Source organism: Rhinatrema bivittatum, chromosome 4 (assembly GCF_901001135.1).
Source record: "Rhinatrema bivittatum chromosome 4, aRhiBiv1.1, whole genome shotgun sequence".
Classification (NCBI taxonomy): domain Eukaryota; kingdom Metazoa; phylum Chordata; class Amphibia; order Gymnophiona; family Rhinatrematidae; genus Rhinatrema; species Rhinatrema bivittatum.
The window spans coordinates 436823073-436843028 of NC_042618.1; the positions used below are offsets into that span (position 1 = coordinate 436823073).

Here is a 19956-nt window from a genome sequence, read left to right on the forward strand (position 1 = left end):
GATGTCGATTCCTCGACAGGCCGAGACTTATGACGTCGATGGCGATGTTTCTCCTTTCGATCCCCTCGAGCATCAGGGGAAGGAACGGGAGTCGATGGCCGTGAAGTCACCGACGGTGGACGGTCACCGAAGGGTTGTCTATGATGATGAGACCTCGTCGGTGCCGGTTCCGATGACGTCGATGCAATCGATGGCGTTGGGGTACGAGCGTGGAAGAGGAGCCCCATCTTCTCCATTCTGGCTTTGCGACCCTTTGGTGTCATGAGAGCACATTTGGTGCAAGTCAGAACGTCATGCTCACTGCCTAAACATAAAACACAGACTCCATGGGGGTCTGTGATTGACATAGTTCGGGTACAGTCTGGACACCGACGAAACCCCGACGCCATGGCGAGAAGCTAAAAATTTAGCCGCGGGACTGTCGACTGACAACAGGCCTCGAGGGCCAAAGTTGACGGAAGTCGACCAAACAACGGCAAAAACTTACCGAAGTTCCGCGGACCGAAAATTTGTCGAAGGGAGACCCCTGTGGGGCAAATTTTCTTCAAAACTAAGAGTTTGAAATTCCTGTCAGGAATGTGGTTAAGAGCTCTTCTACTGCATGACTACTGCTGCGCGGAAAAAAGAAGACTGAAGGGAGACCCCTGCTGGCTGCAGGGTTGGTGCCGTGCTGGGCATGCCCAGTAGGGGCCAGTCAAAGTTCCTGAAACTTTGACAGAAGTTTTCCGTGGTGGGGCTCCGTCCTCGATGTCACCCATTTGTGAGGACAACCATCCTGCTTGTCCTGTGAGAAACATCTTTAGCCTATTTCCTTAAAAATATATGCATGTGCGGCTTTGGCAGGTAGTTAGATTAAACAGAGAAGAGGTAAAATCAGCCTCTAACATTAACCCTTACTTTCCATGTTATTAACAACTTCAGATTATAGAAAATTGATTTTGCAGATGGCAGCCAAAAGTCCAGAGTAACTTTTATATTTCAGCTCAAGCCTCAAATTTTTGTTTCAGTTGGAAGCCATTTATTAAACTAATACAGAAAAGTAAAACGCATAGTTTGAATTATTAGTAATGACTATACTGTGGTTCAGCCTGAAGACTCCATGGGGTGCTATGCACTGCCATGCAAATCTGGGCTTGATTCCTGAGCCTAGCTCCTGCTGCTCAGGCTAGCTGGGATTCCTGGAGAGCAAGAGTTCTCAGCTATTGCATAATGGTGACACTAAAGGGCTGATGTAATAAACCACACACTAAATTTTAGTGTGGGTTTTCCTTTACGCATAGAGGCTTACAGTACCACAAGCTAAAATAAGCTAATGGAATATAAAAAAGCTGGAGTAAAAAAACCAAAACATGCTAAACTAAAAATTGAGATACCTGAAAATCCTCACTTTAATGCAGAAAAGTGTCAATATATCCAACAGCTTTTATCAGGATTAAAAAACAATAGCTGGTTAAATCAGGGGCATTCTGGGGCAGGGTTAACATCTAGATAACTCCTATGTTCAGCATTATTCAGATAAGTCTGGTCATGCCACAGGGCAGTCCCAACATTATGAAAATAACTGATTTTATCTAGGTATATTCAGTAGAATAGTTTCACTGCTAAATATCCTGTCTAGGTTATCTGGCTGTATATCCTGTGTTACTTTGAAATTATAAATAAAAGTTAGTGGGTTACAGCCATTGTCTTTATTGATATCTATCCTAAACAGGCAAATGAGCACAAAATAAACACACACACATCCAGATTGTAATTTACAATCTGCTACATGCAGAGGGCCCAACATGAAGTTACAAAAGAAGCACAAACTTTGTGGACTAATTTCTTGAAGAAGGGCGGATTACAAATAGGAAAATATTAAGAGAAAAGCATCAGTTATTTCTATGCTCCTCCTACCTTCAGAGGATATAAATCATTTAGACAGACAGACATCATAAAAAAATGAAGATGATTTATTGTCTTATTAAACTATTTAGAGACAAACACCTTAACTAATGTCAACTTAAGCAAAGTTTACACAGAAAAGCTCAGAAGTTCCACATTCCAAAGTTTCTCCTATTTTCCAGATTTAGAAATATTTTTGTGGATACACAGTGCTGTAACATATCAAATTATAAATAACTAGTTACTTACAAAAGAATCACACCTTTAAGTAACCAAGCAACATAACAGATTATCTTGCTGCCTAGGAAGCAGCTAAAAGTGGAACATTTGTTTTTTTTCCACAGCAATGTAATTTTCATCCAACTTTTGGTACAAAAAAACCTTTTTTTTTAATAAGACTATACTAAAAGACGCGAGTCAGTTTAACTTGTTAAAATGATAAGTCCCAAAATGGCATCTGAATTAATTTCTAAATTTCTTGTATGAATGCCCACAGAATGTATCAATTATAAACCTGGCTGAGGAAAAATTTAATTTGGTCCAGTGTAGCTGTATAAAACAAAGCAACAAGTTAGGTTTTGTTTTTTTAAAGTAACAAATAACTAGTAACTTCTAAAATGTGCAGGTAGGTATTCAAAGAACTGATCAGCAGTCAAAATAGGCTATGTTTAGGATAATTTTCAGGTACAAACCTTGTCAGCTAGGTTGTGGCTAAAACAAATCTAGCTGGCTAAACTTAGCCAGTTATGACTGCACTTAAGATTTACTTACATTTAGATCACACCTTTTCACAGATAGTTAAAGGCAAGTTATATTCAGGTACAGCAAGTATTTTCCCTGTCCCTAAAAAGCTTACAAACTCAAGTTGTACCTGAGGCAATGAAGGGTAACATGATTTGCTCAAGGTCACAAGAAGCAGCAGTGGAATTTGAATCCTGGCTTCCATGGTTCTTATCCCACTGCTCTATTAGTCCACTCCAGTTAATGCTGAAAATTCTGAGCTAGGCAGCTGTTATTGCCCTGACAAAACTCCGCTCCCAAACTGTCCATTTTTTAAGCAGCTACATCTAGCAGCTTAGTGAAACTAGGTGGCTAGATTTAGCTGCTCAGCAGGTAAGGGTAGGTGGCAATTATCCCACAGGATCTAGCTGCTAGATCCCTTTGAATATCAGCTCCTTAACTTTCACAGCACTGTAAATACCAACACAAAGTCTGTTCTAAACAAAGTCAGAGGTACACCACAGTGTACTATTATGTGATTTACTTCTAAGGTCAGAGTTGAGATAAATAACTAAAAAACGGGTTATACTGAATAGAAACTGGCCCACAACCCCAGCTCTAACAGAAATAGAGGAAAGCAAGTTTGCTTACCTGTAAACAGGGTTCTCCATAGACAGCAGAATGAATTAGCCATGACACATAGGTGACCTCATTGAATAGTGCCAAACAGACCCATCTTTCATAGCTCAGAACAAACTTTATTGAGCATGTGCAGTGGCTCCCTCACACACATACACTGCCTTGTAAAGCCCTCAGTCTTTTCCAGAGCTTACGTTTTAGCAAGGTAGTCAACTCTCCAGGGAGGCAGGCAGGTAATAAGCATGGTATCTAAAGGAACCTTGTTGCAGGTAAGCAAACTTGCTTTCTGTTGAGAAGCAGGGCTGAAGTAGCCATGAAATGTGGGGAGTCCCAAGCTGAAGGTTGCTAAGTGGAGCAATTACTAAAAAAGCAACCCAGTATCACTAGTAGAGGAGTGTACTACTGGATGAACAAGCTACACAAAATTGCAGGTCCAAAGCTACCATCATTTTTTGAAAAGCTGGCTATTGCAATCAAACACCACAAAAAAATTTAATGTATTATTTGAGAAGGTCTTAATTTAATCATTAAAGTTCTCTTGCAATCCAGCGAGTGAACAACCTTTTCCCTCTTAGGCACATGTGGTCTTAGAAAGGTCAGTAATAATTGCTTGGTTAATGCTGAAAGCCAACACCAATTTTGGAAGAAATTTAGGTCAAGTACAGTTGTCTGGGCCTTCTTTCTGACTAAAAGAGACGGTTACATTTAGAACCACCCACTTGTGGAAGAATTGAAGGTCCGGTGCTTGCAATCACTGACCCTTTGAGTGGAACACAACTTTCCAAGTAAGAAACTGCAAACTCACCAATTCTAGAGGTGCAAAAGGAGTTTTCATAAGGTGTGCTAGTACTACTACATTAAGGTCTCAAAGCATGGAGTTTACTAACCAGAGGCTTGAAATGCCAGTGTCTTCTCAAATCTGGAGACCAAAGGGTGGATAAAGATAGGAGCTCCTTCCATCTGTTGGTGATAATCTGTGATGAACTTTTACTGAAGAGGTATTAAGACAAGTACTGGAGCAAATATCCTCAGGCTACAAGAAAAGGGGTCTAGTGAGCTGAATTAACACCAAGACATGAATCTCTTCCACTCAAAGTTGTAGGACTTTCTAGTTGAAGGTTTTCTAGCTGATACTAGTTTATCTTTTGAGAGAATCAAAGAAGAGATTACTGCAAGCTCAACATTTATGCTGTGAGAGCCAGAGAGGATACATTTATGTGGCAAGGCCTGCCATGTGAGAATCTGGGAAGATCCCACTGGAGTTGAGATTGAACAGGTAATCTGACAAGATATGAGAACCAAACTTACCATGGCCAAGCCAGTGTAATGAGGATAATTTAGGCCTGGTCCCAGAGAACCTTCTAAACAGTCCTTGCAATTAACCAAATCAGAGAATATGTATATGGTAGATCAACATTCAAGCCTAGCAGAAAAGAAGCTGAACCAGCCTACAAAAACCTTCTAGAACTGAAGCAGAATTTTAACTTTTCTGTTGCTTTCCGAAGCAACTAGGTCGATCACTGGCTGTTCCCAGAGACTGAAACTGTCCTTGCTCCAAGTAGGACTCTGCTGACACAGACTACTAGTCATTCTGTATTCCTGGAAAATAGGTTGCCAACAGGTGGGCCCCTTGCTGGACCAGATCTGTATATCTTCCTGACAGAGGGCAAATAAGACCATGGTCCCTTGCTTGTTTATGTAGAACACAGCCACCTGATTGTCTGGATTAATATTTTCTTTCCTGACAAGAGGTGAGAGAAAGCTTCCAAGGCAAGTAAATGAAACACAGGTCCAGAAGTTCAACTTAAGACACCTCCTCCAGCAAAGACTAAGTTTCCTTGTGTCTGTACCCCACCAGTAAGAGCTCCCCACCACCTGGTGGAGGCATGGGTATACCAGTCACCTCATGAGAAAAGCTGGAGAGAGAGACCCAAATTCAGGAGGGATGTTTTCATTCTGGTAGTTATCAATAATGGATGGAGTGATGATTGTGTTAGCTGGTCTCACTGGCTCGAGGACCCCATTGAAGGCAGCTTATGTTTATATGAGTTGTGGGAACTTCATGCACTGCAGTTGCCATGTGACTAGGGAGGACCAGGATTGCTCTTGCTGGAGTCTTGTCCCTCTTAATGGAGAAATTACTTACCTGAATTTTGTTTTCCTTAGTGTAGACAGATGGGCTCAGGACCAATGGGTTATGCTTCAATGCCAGCAGATGGAGACGGAGTCTGATGTCACAGTACATATAGCACTGCAGTGACCTCAGCTCTCCAGTATTCTCTTCAAAAGCCACTGTGGACCTACTAGTGAAAAGACAACTAAAAATATGATTAAAATGGTTAACCGCAAAGGTATTCAACCAACCTTAAACACTGAATTTCAGTAAGAATATAAGTAACCTAAATCCAGGGACTGGATGACCTTACCCATGATCTCTTGGATTCAAGGCCCATTCCACGGAAGGACTTGTAGCGCAGTTATTGGGCAGCCAAGGGCGGGATGCTGAGGCCATCTGATTACACTAAGGAAAACAAAATTATCAGGTAAGTAATTTCTCCAATTCTTAGCGTGTAGCCAGATGGACTCAGGACCAATGGGATGTACAAAAGCTACTCCCGATTGGAGTGAGAGGCTGCCCGCGGTCTGGTCAACACCACCCGTGCAAAGGCTGCATCCTATCAGACCTGTATATCCAGGCAATAAAACCTGGAGAAGGGGTGCAAGGAGGACCACATCGCCACTCGGCCAATATCAATGGGAGACAACAATCTAATTTCTGCACATGAGGCTGCCTGAGCCCTGGTGGAATGAGCTCTCATCTGAGAAGGTATTGGCTTTCCAGACTCTACAAAGGCTCCTCTGGCCACCTCTTTAATCCAGTGAGCGATGGAAGCTCGTGAAGCTGGTTCACCCTGTTTCCTTCCGCCGTGAAGAACAAACAGGAGGTCTGTCTTTCGGACCGGTTCTGAAACTCCCAGATACCGCACACTAAAAGTCTCTTGATATCCAAATGACGGAGGAGACTATATTCCATCGTCCTTGAGTTTATCTAGGGATGGCAATGAAATGGACTGATTCAAATGAAACTCAAGACTACACTGGGCAAGGATGAGAAATACATAGCTGTAACGTCTCTGGAGTCATCCGGAGGAACGGCTCCCAGCCTGACATCGCCTGTATTTCTGAGATGCAAAGTGCAGAGCAGATACCCATCAGGAACACAGTCTTCAAGATCAATAAGCACAAGAAAAGACTCCGCAGTGGCTAAAAATGAAGAACCTGTCAAGAATTCCAGTACTAAATTGAGATGTCACAAGGGGACCGGTAACTGTAAGGGAGATCGAAGGTGCTTCACTCCCTTCAGAAAACGGGCCACATAGGGTGGGTTGAAAGGGTGGCCCCATTCACCTTACCCTTGAAACAGGAGAGAGCTGCTACTTGCACTTTCAAGGAGTTAAGGTCCAAACCTTTATTCAAACCATTCTGCAAAAATTCCAGAATAAGTGGGACTTTGACTGCCTAAGTAATGACACTGTGTTCCTCGCACTAGGCCTCAAATACACTCCAGATCTGCATGTAAGCTAGGGCCGTGGAGAACTTCAGAGCATGGAGTAAGTTGACAAATACCACCACAGAATATCCTCGCTTCATCAGGCGAGCCCTCTCAAGGACCAGACCATAAGAGAGAACCAAGTCGGATCCTCGTGAAGGACCCCTGCTGAAACAGGTCCCTGTGCAGTAGGAGGTGCAGGGGATTCTCCACCAGGAGTGTCTGCATACCACAGACACATGGGCCAATCTAGAGCTACCAGTAGAATTAGGCCCCTGTGGTGTTCAATTCTGCGAATGCCCTGCAGGGGCCATGAAGGGATGGTGTAAAGAAACTAGTCTTCTGGCCAAATCTGGACAAGAGCGTCGATTCCCAGGGACCACGGATCTCTTCTGTGACTGAAAAATCGAGAAACCTTTGCATTGTGGGATGCGGCCAGCAGATTGACTGACTGACTAGAGACCCCAATGATCTACTATCAGTTGAAACACTTTGGCCGACAATCCCCATTGTCCTGGATCCAGACTCTCCTTGCTTAGAAAGTCTGTTCTGATGTTGTCTTTTCCTGCGATGTGAGAAGCTTAGATCATCTGTAGATGGACTTCCACTCACTCCTTCAGGAGGTCTATATCCTGTGACACTTGTTGGCTCTTGGTTCTTCCCTGGTGTCGCTTTGTCAGACATCACGTGGACTGCCTGGCCCTGTAGTCTGTGGCTGAACTGTAAACACGCCAATCTGACTGCCCGGGCCTCCAGTCGATTGATGTTCCAGAGGACCTCTTCTTCTTTCCACTGTCCCTGGGCTGTCAGCTCCTGACAGTGAGCTCCCCAGCCCTGGAGACTCACATCTCTCTTGAGAACCAGTGTGGGGAGGGCAGGGACATACCCCTGTATAGACTAGTTTCCTGTAACCATCTCTGGAGGTGAAAGCAGACTCCCATTGGTAGGTGGAGACGAACCGAATAGTCTTGAGACTGTGGATTCTAACGTGGTAGCAGAAAGCGTTGAAAAGGATGCATGTGTGCCCTCGCCCAGAGCACTACTTCCAGGGTTTTCGCCATCAATCCGAGGACTCTGAGATAGCTTCACATCGTTGGGCATATCGTGTTCACCAGGTGATGCACCTGGTACACTAACTTCTGTGTCTGTGCGAATGGAAGAATGACACCAGGCAGGGCAAAGTCTATCTGGACTCCAGATACTCCAAGGACTGGGAAGGCTTAAGGCTGATCTTGGTCAGGTTTACTACCCAACCGAGTTCCTGTAACAGGGAGAACACCCTGTTGGTTACCAGGCGGTTCTCTTCCACGGGCTTGGCCCAAATCAGCCAACTGTCCAAGTATGGGTGCACCAGGATACCTTCTTTTCTTAATGTTTCTGCCATGACCACCATGATCCTGGAGAAGGTTCTGGGGCAGTGGCTAAGCCAAAGGGTAACGCCTGAAACGGATGATGACCCAGCACCACAAAGCATAGGAAACCGTGTTCCTGCTGGATTGGAATATGTTGGGAAGCCTCTGATAAATCCAGGGAGGTTAGGGACTCTCCCAGTTCTACAGACATTATCACAGAGCATAAGGTTTCCATGCAAAATTGAGTTACTTGCAAGTGACGGTTGATGCTCCTGAGGTCCAGGATGGGGGCAAAAGGAAATTTCTTCTTGGGTACGACAAAATAAACTGAATAATGCCTTATATTTTCCTGGGGTTGAAGAATGCTGTGTCGGAGGGAGATGAGAAAAACACAAGCAGAAGCCACATTCCACAATCTTTAGGACCCACCAGACTTTAATGATCTTCTGCCATTCCAGAAGGAAGGACTGGATACACTCCCCTACCAATAAAGGTGGGAAGACAGGATAGCACCCCATAAAAAACTGGGCCCTGTTTTGGGTTGCATCTGAACTGAGCCTTTCCCTCCGATCCCTAGCAGGAAGCAGCAGAACAGGAGAGGACAAATGATGTTGATAAGTGCAGGAGGGATATCTCTGAGTAGACACTTGAATGTCTGGTCAAAGAGGGCTGATCCCCACTGGATGACTGTATCGTGTCTATGTTATTAAATGTCTCTGACTTTATCCCCATAAATATGGTCTCCAATACAGAGGACATCAGCGAGATGATCATGAACATCTTCATGTAAACTGCTAGTCCGTCACCAAGTTAGCTGTCATGCCCCAATGATTGTTGCCAAATCTCTGACTGCAGTATCAAAAACTTTGTAGAGAGAGCAGATCAGATGATCCTCACATTCTTCTATGTTCTCCACCACCCTACACACATCTGCTTGGGCTGGGGTCTGACAACTCTGGCAAGTGCTTTAACTCATGTAGGTTCTGCACCATATACAACTGGAGGGCCGCAAATGCAGGTACTTAATATAGAACTCTGGAATACAATTTTGCCAAAAGCATCTACAAGTTTCGGATCTTTTTCCAGGGGCATACTGGAGAACTCTACCACTAGTGAATGGCAAGGAAGACCCACTCCAAACACAGGGATGTCTCACACACAGTACTTCAGGTCACATTTACCGGCCACCAGCAGACACAAGGTGGAAGATAGCTACATCCTTGTTTGTAGATCCTGTAGTAGCTTGTACATTGAGTCAGCTAGCAGTTGCAGGAACTGCAAGAGTCCAAAAACATCCATCTTCTGATCAGCTTATTTCTGGAGACTGATGGTAAGCACTTTTGCCAGCTTATCTAGAACTTGGGAGTAGCAGAGATCTTCAGGGGGAGAAGTATGCTATGGCAATCAGGTAAAGTATCCAATGGAATTCCCATAGAATTCTCCTCTATTCCTAATCAAGGAGAAATAAGCCATGTCCCAGATGATGAAGGAGGTGATGGGGGGTGGAGAGCTCATATCATGTGGGGACAGAGTGACTGGGCTGAAGACCCTTCTTCATCCTCTGACAGGTGATGGGAAAACCTGAGGTGAATACTGCCTCACTTGCTGCAGGCTCAAGTCTATGGCTAGCAACTTCAGTGGTGAGACATGCACTAGTGTCAAATTGGGCAAGGCTCCACGATGCAGGCACAGGCTAAGGTGCACTTTAGGCTGGGGTTGGATGTGATACATCTTCAAAAACATTTTATTTATCGAGTTTTATATACCGTCATTCGGTTATGCCATCACAACGGTTTACAAATTTCGACAGGAGGGATAGTTTAGATGGGTAGTACAAAGATCAACATCATGGTCAGGTATATGTACAGGGAGGGACAGGTACAGTCAGGTTAAAGTACAACAGGTAAAGGTACAGAGCAATGGGGTAGTAAGGTGGCAGTTAAAGGGAACATGGATTCTTCTTCACTTTGTTACAATACTGTCAAAATACTTGGCTACAAAAATGGCATCCTGGTTGGCTCCAAGATGCTGCATTCTGAGGAAACTGGACTCTTGACTCTTCTGTGCTGGGATCTCCCAACTAGACTGGTAACTTTCTTCAAAGTGCCACAGCTTCTGATGCTGACAGTGCCATAGTTTCTGTGCTGCCACAAGTCTCCACGCTGAGAAAGATGATGCCTAAGAACGGGTGCTACACACTGATGTGACAAACTGTGCCCTTATAAAAGGTGCATTGGTGCCATGGGAACTTTCCACACCATTAAAGATGGCATCTGTGCCAATGTGGCATAGTCTTTCCTTGGTATTAAATATGGCCTTGTTTCTGGATCAATTTCTATTCTTTCACTCTGATAGAGTCTGCCCTGGGGATGGGCTCTGCTTGGGTGCTTTACACCATGCCCCTCCAGCAAAGACCTTTTCGCCTTTCTCAACCCATGACCTGTGATGATCTGGGAACTGGCACCACAGTGGAGGTGCTCCACTGACAATGTGGGGAATAGAGGGTGAGGAAACTCAGCCCAGTTCCAAATGCCAAGATCCTGAGGAAGGCCTGCTTCAGGTGAAGGACTAGCTCTGATGCCCAGACTCATGTCAGCATTTACCCTTCAAAGCCCACCAAGAAAAAAAAAAAAGCTTTAAAACAGAGGGTACACACCTGTGCAGAAGCTCTGATTAAAAACAGTCTGAGGAGCACATAAGGTGGTGTGCAGGTGGGAACCATCATGCATGCTCAGTAACCTTTACTGAGCTATGACAGCTGGGTACATTTGGCGCCAGATGACAACACTCAAGTATCATGGCTAATTTAGCACTGCTGGTCAATGGTGAAATACAAGATTTTGTGGCTGACAGGACACTGGTTTGATGAGGTGAATAGTACAGCTCCGATAGGAGTATTTACTTCCCATGATACTGAAAATACCTGCATACACAACATTAATTGATTGAATATAGGAGATATTTACTTTCTGATATTTCTCCTGGCTTAATGGATCAACATGCCTCTCCTGCTCTACTATGAATATAAGCTTCTACTGACCAAACCAAAAAAATGAGAAGAAAGTTTTAAGGAGGTTAGATGCTCTGGCAGGAATAGTAAGCATGACCACCCCAGACCCTTAGTATGCCTGAAAGAGGAAACAAATTCAAAATGTTAGTGACTCTCTGCAAGAGTTTTGGGGGGTTTTGTTTTTGTGACTAGGTGGCACTGCTGCTTTAAATAAGAAAATACATAACTATGGTGGCATACAGTTAAGAATCATTCAATGACATCAAACTGCATGATTTTGGAAATTATGTACAAGAATTAAAAAGCTCATTGCTAAAACAACTGCATTGTGCACTATAGTATAAAATATTGTGCTTGCCTTGTTTTCAGGTATTACACAATACATCAGACATTTTAAATGAAAAAAGATTTGAGCCAAGATTAAAGGTATGACTTTTCTCTAACATTAACATAAATGTAATGGAAAAAAATTAGCAATTAATTTTTATAATCAAGCAAATTATTAAAAAAGCAATCATAAGTAAAGTAAATTGTATACATAATGAAAGTCTACAAAGCAGAAGCAAATGTTTAGCAGATTAGACTGGAAACATCCTTGTAAAAAATGCAGCAGTTCGATAAAATGTAAACAAGTACTTCATTCAGTGAAGTTGGTGAGGAAAATTTATGAATACAGTGTTTTGAAACAAAAAAAAAATCCTTTAGTCACTTGATCTGAGAAAGAACATTTTGGTACCAATACGATTGTATTTGATGTAAATTTATTTTCACACATAACTAATAAATAAATTTCTCTATAAAAGACATGTCTATTGCCAAATCGATATCTGCAATTACCAAGCTTCTATCACAGTATATATGAGCACTATGTTGTGAGTTACAACAAAAATAATGTTGATGGTATGTTGGGATGATGCTGCTAATAGTAGGAGTCTGGATTTTAGAAAGCTTCATTATAGAAATTGCATACAGAATTACAGTTATACATCATTTTACTAAAGATACAGAATTCTACAGAAAAAAAATATATTGCCTACTTTCTTTTGCAAGCAACAATTACATACTAAACCTTCACAAGTATAGCAATATGCAACCTTCCCTTAACCATCTGCATTCCAGATTAGCTTCCTCCCTTCCAAATGCTACCCCACCCTTTATAATTCCTGCCTCCCAAAACCCAAACAGTATGCTAAGTGAAAGACTTTCAATGTAACTTATTTCCTGTAGGTAATCAAAGCATATAAACAAATAGCTTCACATTATACTACTGTTTTGCCCTCTATCTTCCAAGTTTGCAAAACCAAAAAAAAAAAGTTATGACTTCAGAAATGAATTTAAGATGTCCACGTTAAAAAAATAACAGTCTACAAAAGTTCAATAGATATCTAATTAAAAAAGATTACACTGCATATGGCACAAAATTGTCAATTAAATCAGATGTCCTTTTGTACTGTCTCTCATTCCCCATTTAGATAAAAACTCATTAAGCGCGATCACATTATTTTAAGTAGTTTTGAGCCAACGTAAGGGCAGAAGAGTTTTTTTCTTTCCCGAAAATATAAAAATAGCCAACCAAGTTGGGTAACTTCAGGAGATAATTAGTCTTCAGTTTCTTCAATATTAATTGCATCAGAGGCTCCATGAAGATAGGCAGAAAAGGGATTTCCTTGGTTGGATTCCATAGCTTGATACACCAGAAACAAGAAAACGACCACAATGACAAATAAGAAGATCTTTATCCAGATGGGAATTGAACTTCCTTGTTTTGCTTTTTCAGGTTTAACACCTGCCAAGGGGATATATTTTGGAAGAATCCTGGATGAAAAACTTTCCTCCGTTCTGTAGTCTGAGATTTGTATGGGTCGACCGGCAGCTCCTCTGATGGGTCTGCGACAACTGGCACTACATAAAAAAAAAAAAAAAAAAAGTGAGGTAAATAGCATGGTTGTAAATCACTGATCTATACATCATTTTTTAAAATTACACATTTTAAATAAAGTGTTGGATATAGTCTGGCTCTTCTGTAAAATCCCTTCTACTTTGGAAAGAGACTTGAACAGCATGGGAAGAGGAGGAATACTACTAAATGTGCTTTTCCTATTTATGGTGAAATTATCTTACCTGCTAATTTCCTTTCCTTGCATCCTGCCAGACAGGAAAATTATGTTCTTACCTGATAATTTTCGTTCCTGTAGTACCAAGGATCAGTCCAGACTGCTGGGTTATGCCTCCCCTCCAGCAGATGGAGTCAGAGAGAAAACTGAAAGCACCCCCTAGATATACTGGTGTGCCACCTGCCATCCTTCAGTATAAAGTATAACAAAGCAGAAGAAAGCCAAAAACAATCCTCCGCTAACTTAGCCACGAATAAAACCATGGCAACTGTCTAGATCAAATAGTTAAATTCTCACATGCCAAAAACTGGCGAACATTAACAGAACGAGAAAAGGGCACCACCCTCTAAAAGTAAAGAAAAGGGATAGGTACCTACCGTGCTGAAATATTGAAAACGAACTGGCTAGTGGAGCGGACTCTCTGGATAGACAATCACGGGCGGGCGTCTGGACTGATCCTTGGTACTACAGGAACGAAAATTATCAGGTAAGAACATAATTTTCCTTTCCCTGTACGTACCAGGATCAGTCTAGACTGCTGGGATGTACCCAAGCCGCCTCAATTGGGGTGGGACCCAGAGAGTCCCGCTCGAATGACATTGCTGCCAAAGGAATCAGCTGATGCTCCTCTCACATCAAGCCGATAATGACGAGCGAAGGTATGCAAGGACTTCCACGTTGCCGCACGGCAAATCTCCTGGCTAGAAACCAAACGACTTTCTGCCCAGGAAGTCGCCTGAGCCCGCAGAGAATGCGCCTTGAGCCCCTCAGGAACAGACTTACCACAGCCAATGTAAGTGGAAGCGATCGAACTCTTCAACCAACGCGCAATAGTGGTTTTTGATGCCTGTAGACCGTTTTTGGGCCCCTGCCACAGGACAAACAAGTGATCCGACCTTCTGAACTCATTAGTGACCTCCAAATATCTCAGGAGCACGCGTCTCACATCCAAACGCTTCAAATCGGAACCGCGCGAGGATTCCAGTTCCGATTCCGAGAAGGAAGGCAATTCCACCGTCTGATTGACATGAAAAGCCGAGACCACCTTCGGCAAAAACGAAGGGACCGTACGCAGAGACACCCCAGTGTCCGAAATACGTAAGAACGGTTCCCTGCACGAAAGGGCCTGTAACTCTGACACCCGACGGGCCGACGCAATAGCCACTAGGAACATGGTTTTGAACGTGAGATCCTTTAGCGAGGCCTGTCTGAGAGGTTCAAAGGGGGCCTTGGCCAGACCTTTGAGCACTAAATTCAAATTCCAAGAAGGACAAGGGGGTTTAAATGGAGGGCGCAAGTTCCGAACGCCACGCAAAAATCGAGCTATATCCGGGTGACCCGCAAGAGAGGACCCGTCCACTTTGCCCCTCAAACACCCCAGAGCCGACACCTGAACCCTCAGAGAGCTGTAAGCCAACCCCTTTTTCAAGCCCGCTTGCAAGAACGTAAGGATATCTCCCACTGAGGCCCGGCGAGGCGGAATATGAGCTGCAACACACCAGGAGTCAAACACCTTCCATACTCTGGCGTAGGCGAGCGTGGTGGAGGGCCTGCGTGCCCGCAGGAGGGTGGAAATGACAGGTTCTGAATATCCCTTCTTCCTTAACTGCCTCCTCTCATAAGCCAAGCCGCCAGACAGAAGCGGTCCGCCCGATCGAAAAATACGGGTCCCTGCCGAAGCAAGTGCGGAAGATGCCCCAACCGCAGAGGACCGTCCTGCGCCAGATTGACGAGATCTGCGAACCACTGCCTTCTTGGCCACTCCGGGGCCACTAGAATCACCGGCCCGCGATGGGACTCTATTCGTCGCAACACCTTTCCGATTAGAGGCCACGGGGGAAACACATAGAGGAGGATGTGAGGAGGCCATGGGAGCACCAGAGCATCCACCCCCTCCGAGCCGTGTTCCCGCCGGCGACTGAAGAAACGCACCGCCTGAGAATTCTGTCGAGTCGCCATCAGGTCCAGATGCGGTATGCCCCATCGCCGAGTGATGAGATTCATTGCCGCAGCCGAAAGCTCCCATTCTCCGGGATCCAAGAATTGACGACTCAGATAATCCTCTTGGACGTTGTCGACGCCCGCGATGTGGGTGGCTGCTATGCGGGATAGATGACGTTCCGCCCAGGACATCAACAGCGACGCCTCGTCCGCAACTGGCTGACTTCTTGTGCCGCCTTGACGGTTGATATACGCTACTGTGGTTGCGTTGTCTGACAGAACTCACACCGCCCGACACTTTACCAACGGGAGCAGGCAGCGCAAGGCGAGACGTACCGCTCTGGTCTCCAGACGGTTGATGGACCAAGTGGCTTGCAGAGGGGTCCATGCTCCCTGGACCGCTCGTAACTGACAGACCGCTCCCCAGCTGGTCAGACTGGCATCCGTCGTCACCACGATCCACAGGGGCGGCTCTAGGTCAACTCCCTGCAATAAATTGTCCGGGACTAACCACCAAGCCAAACTGGAACGAGCCGGCTCCAAGAGCGGCTATTGGACGCCGTAATCCTCTGATTTCTGGTCCCAACGTGAGAGGAGAGCGCGCTGCAAAGGACGCATATGCGCAAAGGCCCACGGTACCATTTCCAGAGTAGACACCATATGTCCAATGACTTGTAAATAATCCCAGGCCGTAGGTAACGGGAGAGCGAGCAAGGTCTGCACCTGAACCATCAGGTTCTCTAGCCGCTGCTGAGTGAGGAATACCTTGCCCTCCAAGGTATCGAAACGCGCCCCCAAAAATTCCAGTTGCTGACTCGGGACCAACTGGCTCTTCGCGAAGTTGACTACCCAACCTAATGACTGAAGTTGTTGAATGACTGACTGGACTGCTCGCCGGCATTCCACCTCCGACTTCGCCCTGATGAGCCAATCGTCCAAATAGGGATGCACCAGAATTCCTTGGCGTCGCAGATAAGCGGCGACCACAACTAGAACCTTGGTAAATACCCTCGGGGCCGTAGCCAGCCCGAACGGAAGGGCGCAAAACTGGAAATGCTCCCCCAAAACCTCGAACCTGAGGTACCTCTGGTGATGTTCTCTGATCCAGATATGGAGATACGCCTCTGCCAGATCCAAAGAAGCCAAAAGTTCTCCCTTGTGGACGGCCGCAATGACAGACCTTAGCGTCTCCATCCGAAACCGGGGGACACGCAAGGCCTTGTTCACTCTTTTCAAATCCAAAATTGGGCGAAACGTACCTTCCTTCTTCGGGACCATGAAGTAAATGGAATACCTGCCCGTTCTGGTCTCCTCCGGAGGAACCGGCAATATCGCTCCCAGAGACTGCAACCTGTGCACGGTGTGGGCGATAACCTGCCGCTTCTCCTGAGGACCGCAGGGAGAGACCATAAAAAGATCCCAGAGGGGCCGAGCAAACTCCAACTCGTAACCGTAACGAACGACGTCGAGGACCCACTGATCCGACGTGACCTTGACCCATTCCTCCCAAAACAGGGACAACTGACCTCCGATGCGGGGGAGGGAGGAATGGGTCCGTGCGCCTTCATTACGAAGGCTTGGCGGCAGACGAGGTCTGTGAGAATCCGGGACGCTGAGGACGCCTGCCTCGAAAGGACGGAGACCAAGGCTGAGACCGGGGACCCTGCTGCTTCTGTGGGAAAGGGGCCCCCCTTCCCATCCGAAACCGGCGTTGGCCCCGAAAGCGGGATCGCCCATTACCAAAAGAACGAAATGAACGGGGCTTGTCCTCCGGTAACTTATACACCTTGTTGTCTCCCAAGTCCTTAATGAGCTGGTCCAGCTCCTCCCCAAACAGTAATTTTCTCTTGAAGGGAAAAGAGGCGAGGCGCGACTTAGACGAGGCATCCGCCGACTACCGTCGAAGCCAGAGCAACTGCTGAGCAGCGACCGCCGAAGACATCGTGCGGGCCGAGGTTCTCAACAAATCATATAAGGCATCCGCTGTGTAAGCAACCGCTGCCTCCACACAGTTAGCCTGCTCCACCTCGGCTGGAGGGAGCTCCTGCGTGGTAAGCAATTGTTGTACCCAGCGGAGAGTAGCGCGCTGAACCATACTGCTACATGCCGCTGCACAGACACCCAGGGCCGCTATCTGAAATATGCGCTTCAAGAGCACCTCCAACTTGCGGTCTTGGAGATCTTTCAAAGCTACCCCTCCTGTGACGGGTATGGTAGTGTGCTTGACTACAGCTGTCACTGCAGAATCCACGGAAGGGACCTTAAAGATATCTAAAGAATCTGCAGGCAGGGGATACAACTTATTCATTGCCCTGCTGACTCTCAGTGAAGCTTCTGGCACCTCCCACTCTTTGGATATTAGCTGTACAACCTTGGCATGCAAGGGAAAAGTCTGCGGGGGGGCCCGCAGACCTGCCATAGCAATGTCTCCTGTGGAAGTGTCAGTGTCCTGCTACGGCGCTGGGATTTCTAACTCCTTCAAAACATGAAGGATCAAAAAGTTAAGTTCATCTTTGCCAAACAGGCGTAGAATCTGGGGATCATCGCCCTCGAGCGCTCCCAGAGCATCAGAGACCTCTGTCCCTGTGCCATCCGGAGAGCCTGCGCCATCCGGAGATCCAGGGGTGAGATCCGGCTCCCCGGGCTCCCCCTTTCCCCCCAGGGAAGAAATTCTGGCGGAATCCGAACCCCCCGTTTTGCCTCGAGACCCTGATGGACCCTGCTCCGGGGAAACTCTGGGGACCTTAGGAGGTGGGGGGTCATCCGGTTCCCAGCCTGCCTCCGCGTCCAAAAACGCCTGATGCATTAATGAAACAAATTTTGAAGAAAAGGGTACTTTCCTTTTGGAGCCCCCCATAGACTGGTCCCGAGGGGGAGGGGCCCTGGGGGCTTCCACCTCCGATCCGCTGCACGGGCTCAAGGCAGGAGGAGAGCTATGAGCAAAATCCTCCTCCTCCGATGCCGAATCAGCAGGCAGCCGCATGGTCAAAATGGCCGCCGGCTCCCTAACAGTGGGGGGCGGGGCAGAAGACCGCGCGGCTGCCAGGCTCCCCACACGCTCCGAGGAGGAGCGAAAACCTGAGCTACGGGCTGCGCTCGGCCCCCGGGAGGGTCCCTCACCCCCGGGAATGCAATGGGAGCAGAGACCCTCCCTGGAGAGTCGCGCCCCCGTTTTGCCACAGGCCGTGCAGGCCGAAGATCGGGGCATCCTGAAAAAGTAAGTAGCCGGCGGGGAACCCACAATTCGCGCCAAACATTTGCAAGGAGAAATCGCCGGGTGAAGAAACTCACCCCCTCCGGGGTCCCTGGTGTGCGCAGCAGGCTAGGGCTAAGACTGACCGCAGCCTGTCCCCAACAGGGCTTACGGGTCTGCACACTGATTAGATTCACATAAAATGTAAACTAAGAAAAAAAAGAGCCCTCTTCAGGTAAAACCTGGAATCAAAAGACAGAGATGGGGGAGGGTGACCGGACCACCGGTAGACTTTCCCACCGACCAAGGGACACAATAACCGGGAACAGTAAGGAGAGCAACGCTCTCACAGCCTGCCTGTATAACACGCTGCGCTGAAAACAGGGAAGGACTAACAAAAAACAAAACAGCCCTCTGAAGAATAAACTTTTTTTTTTTTTTTTTTAAACTAAGTAAAGAAAGTATCTAATTGATCTAGACAGCAAAAACTGAATAACATAATTAAATGACACCTGAAAGACTTTTTGTCAGGATCTAGACAGGACTGCAGGTTATGTCTCTCTATCTGCTGGAGTCAGAGGAAATACTGAAGGATGGCAGGTGGCACACCAGTATATCTAGGGGGTGCTTTCAGTTTTCTCTCTGACTCCATCTGCTGGAGGGGAGGCATAACCCAGCAGTCTGGACTGATCCTGGTACGTACAGGGAATAGTGGGTTACACTTCCTTACTAGTAGATGGAGGCAGAGCAATTGGTTTGCTGATGTCACCCTATATAGGGTCCCATGCTTACTCCAGCCTACCAGTATTTAACGGGCATATAACAAAACTTCCCCATAGCCCCTCCCCCAATAACTTCATAGGGGGGCTTCATAGTGACAGAGACAACAGCAATCCATCCTAACCTTGGAATTCTTGCTAACAAGAAGTCCAACAAGACTCCTACCTGGATGGTGTACATCTTCAGCACAAATGCAGCTGAATCCCAGCAAAAGAATGAAAAATGAGAGCAGCTTGAAAACCGGCAGTCAGAGGTTCCTGGACTGGCAGGACTCATGGAAAGGAAATTAGCAAGTAAGACAATTTCACATTCCCTATGCCACCAGAACAGTCCAGACACATGGGATGTACCAAATCGATCCCTCAAACTGAATGGGATACTGTAAGGCCTGCTTTAAAAAATGCTCACACCAAAGGTCACATCCTCTGCAGCTCAGACATCCAGACAATAGTGCTTCATGAAAGAATGTAAGCAGCAGCCCTGCAAGTCTCCAAGGATGAAATCAGGTGCAGCTCCGCCTATAAAGAAGCCTGTGCTTTTGTCAAAATGGGCCCTTCAGACCTCTGGGAGCAGTCAAACCCTTAAATTTAAGGGGAGCCAATGGTCTCCTTGATCCAATAAGCAAGTAAGCTTTAAAAGCAGCTTCTCCATTCTTTCACCTGCTAACCAAAATGAACAAGTGATCAGATTTCCTGAAGGAATTAGTCACCTTCAAACAATGCAGAAACATCTTGTGAACATCCAACTGGTGAAAATCTTTGTTACCTCCTGAA

General features: G+C 46.1%; 1 protein-coding gene across 8 annotated transcripts in view; it reads right to left on the minus strand.

Annotated features, from left to right (window-relative positions):
- Positions 1–1931: 1931 nt before the first annotated feature.
- TMPO (thymopoietin) overlaps positions 1932–19956 on the minus strand; it is a 195562-nt gene continuing 177537 nt past the window's right edge. For 7 of the 8 annotated variants that reach the window (XM_029601549.1, XM_029601550.1, XM_029601548.1 and 4 more), the window contains one exon: positions 1932–13057. In XM_029601549.1, coding sequence (XP_029457409.1) covers positions 12754–13057 — 304 coding nt within the window. In that variant the 3' untranslated portion in view covers positions 1932–12753. The remainder of the gene's footprint in view (positions 13058–19956) is intronic. The other variant, XR_003856674.1, reaches the window with a different exon arrangement.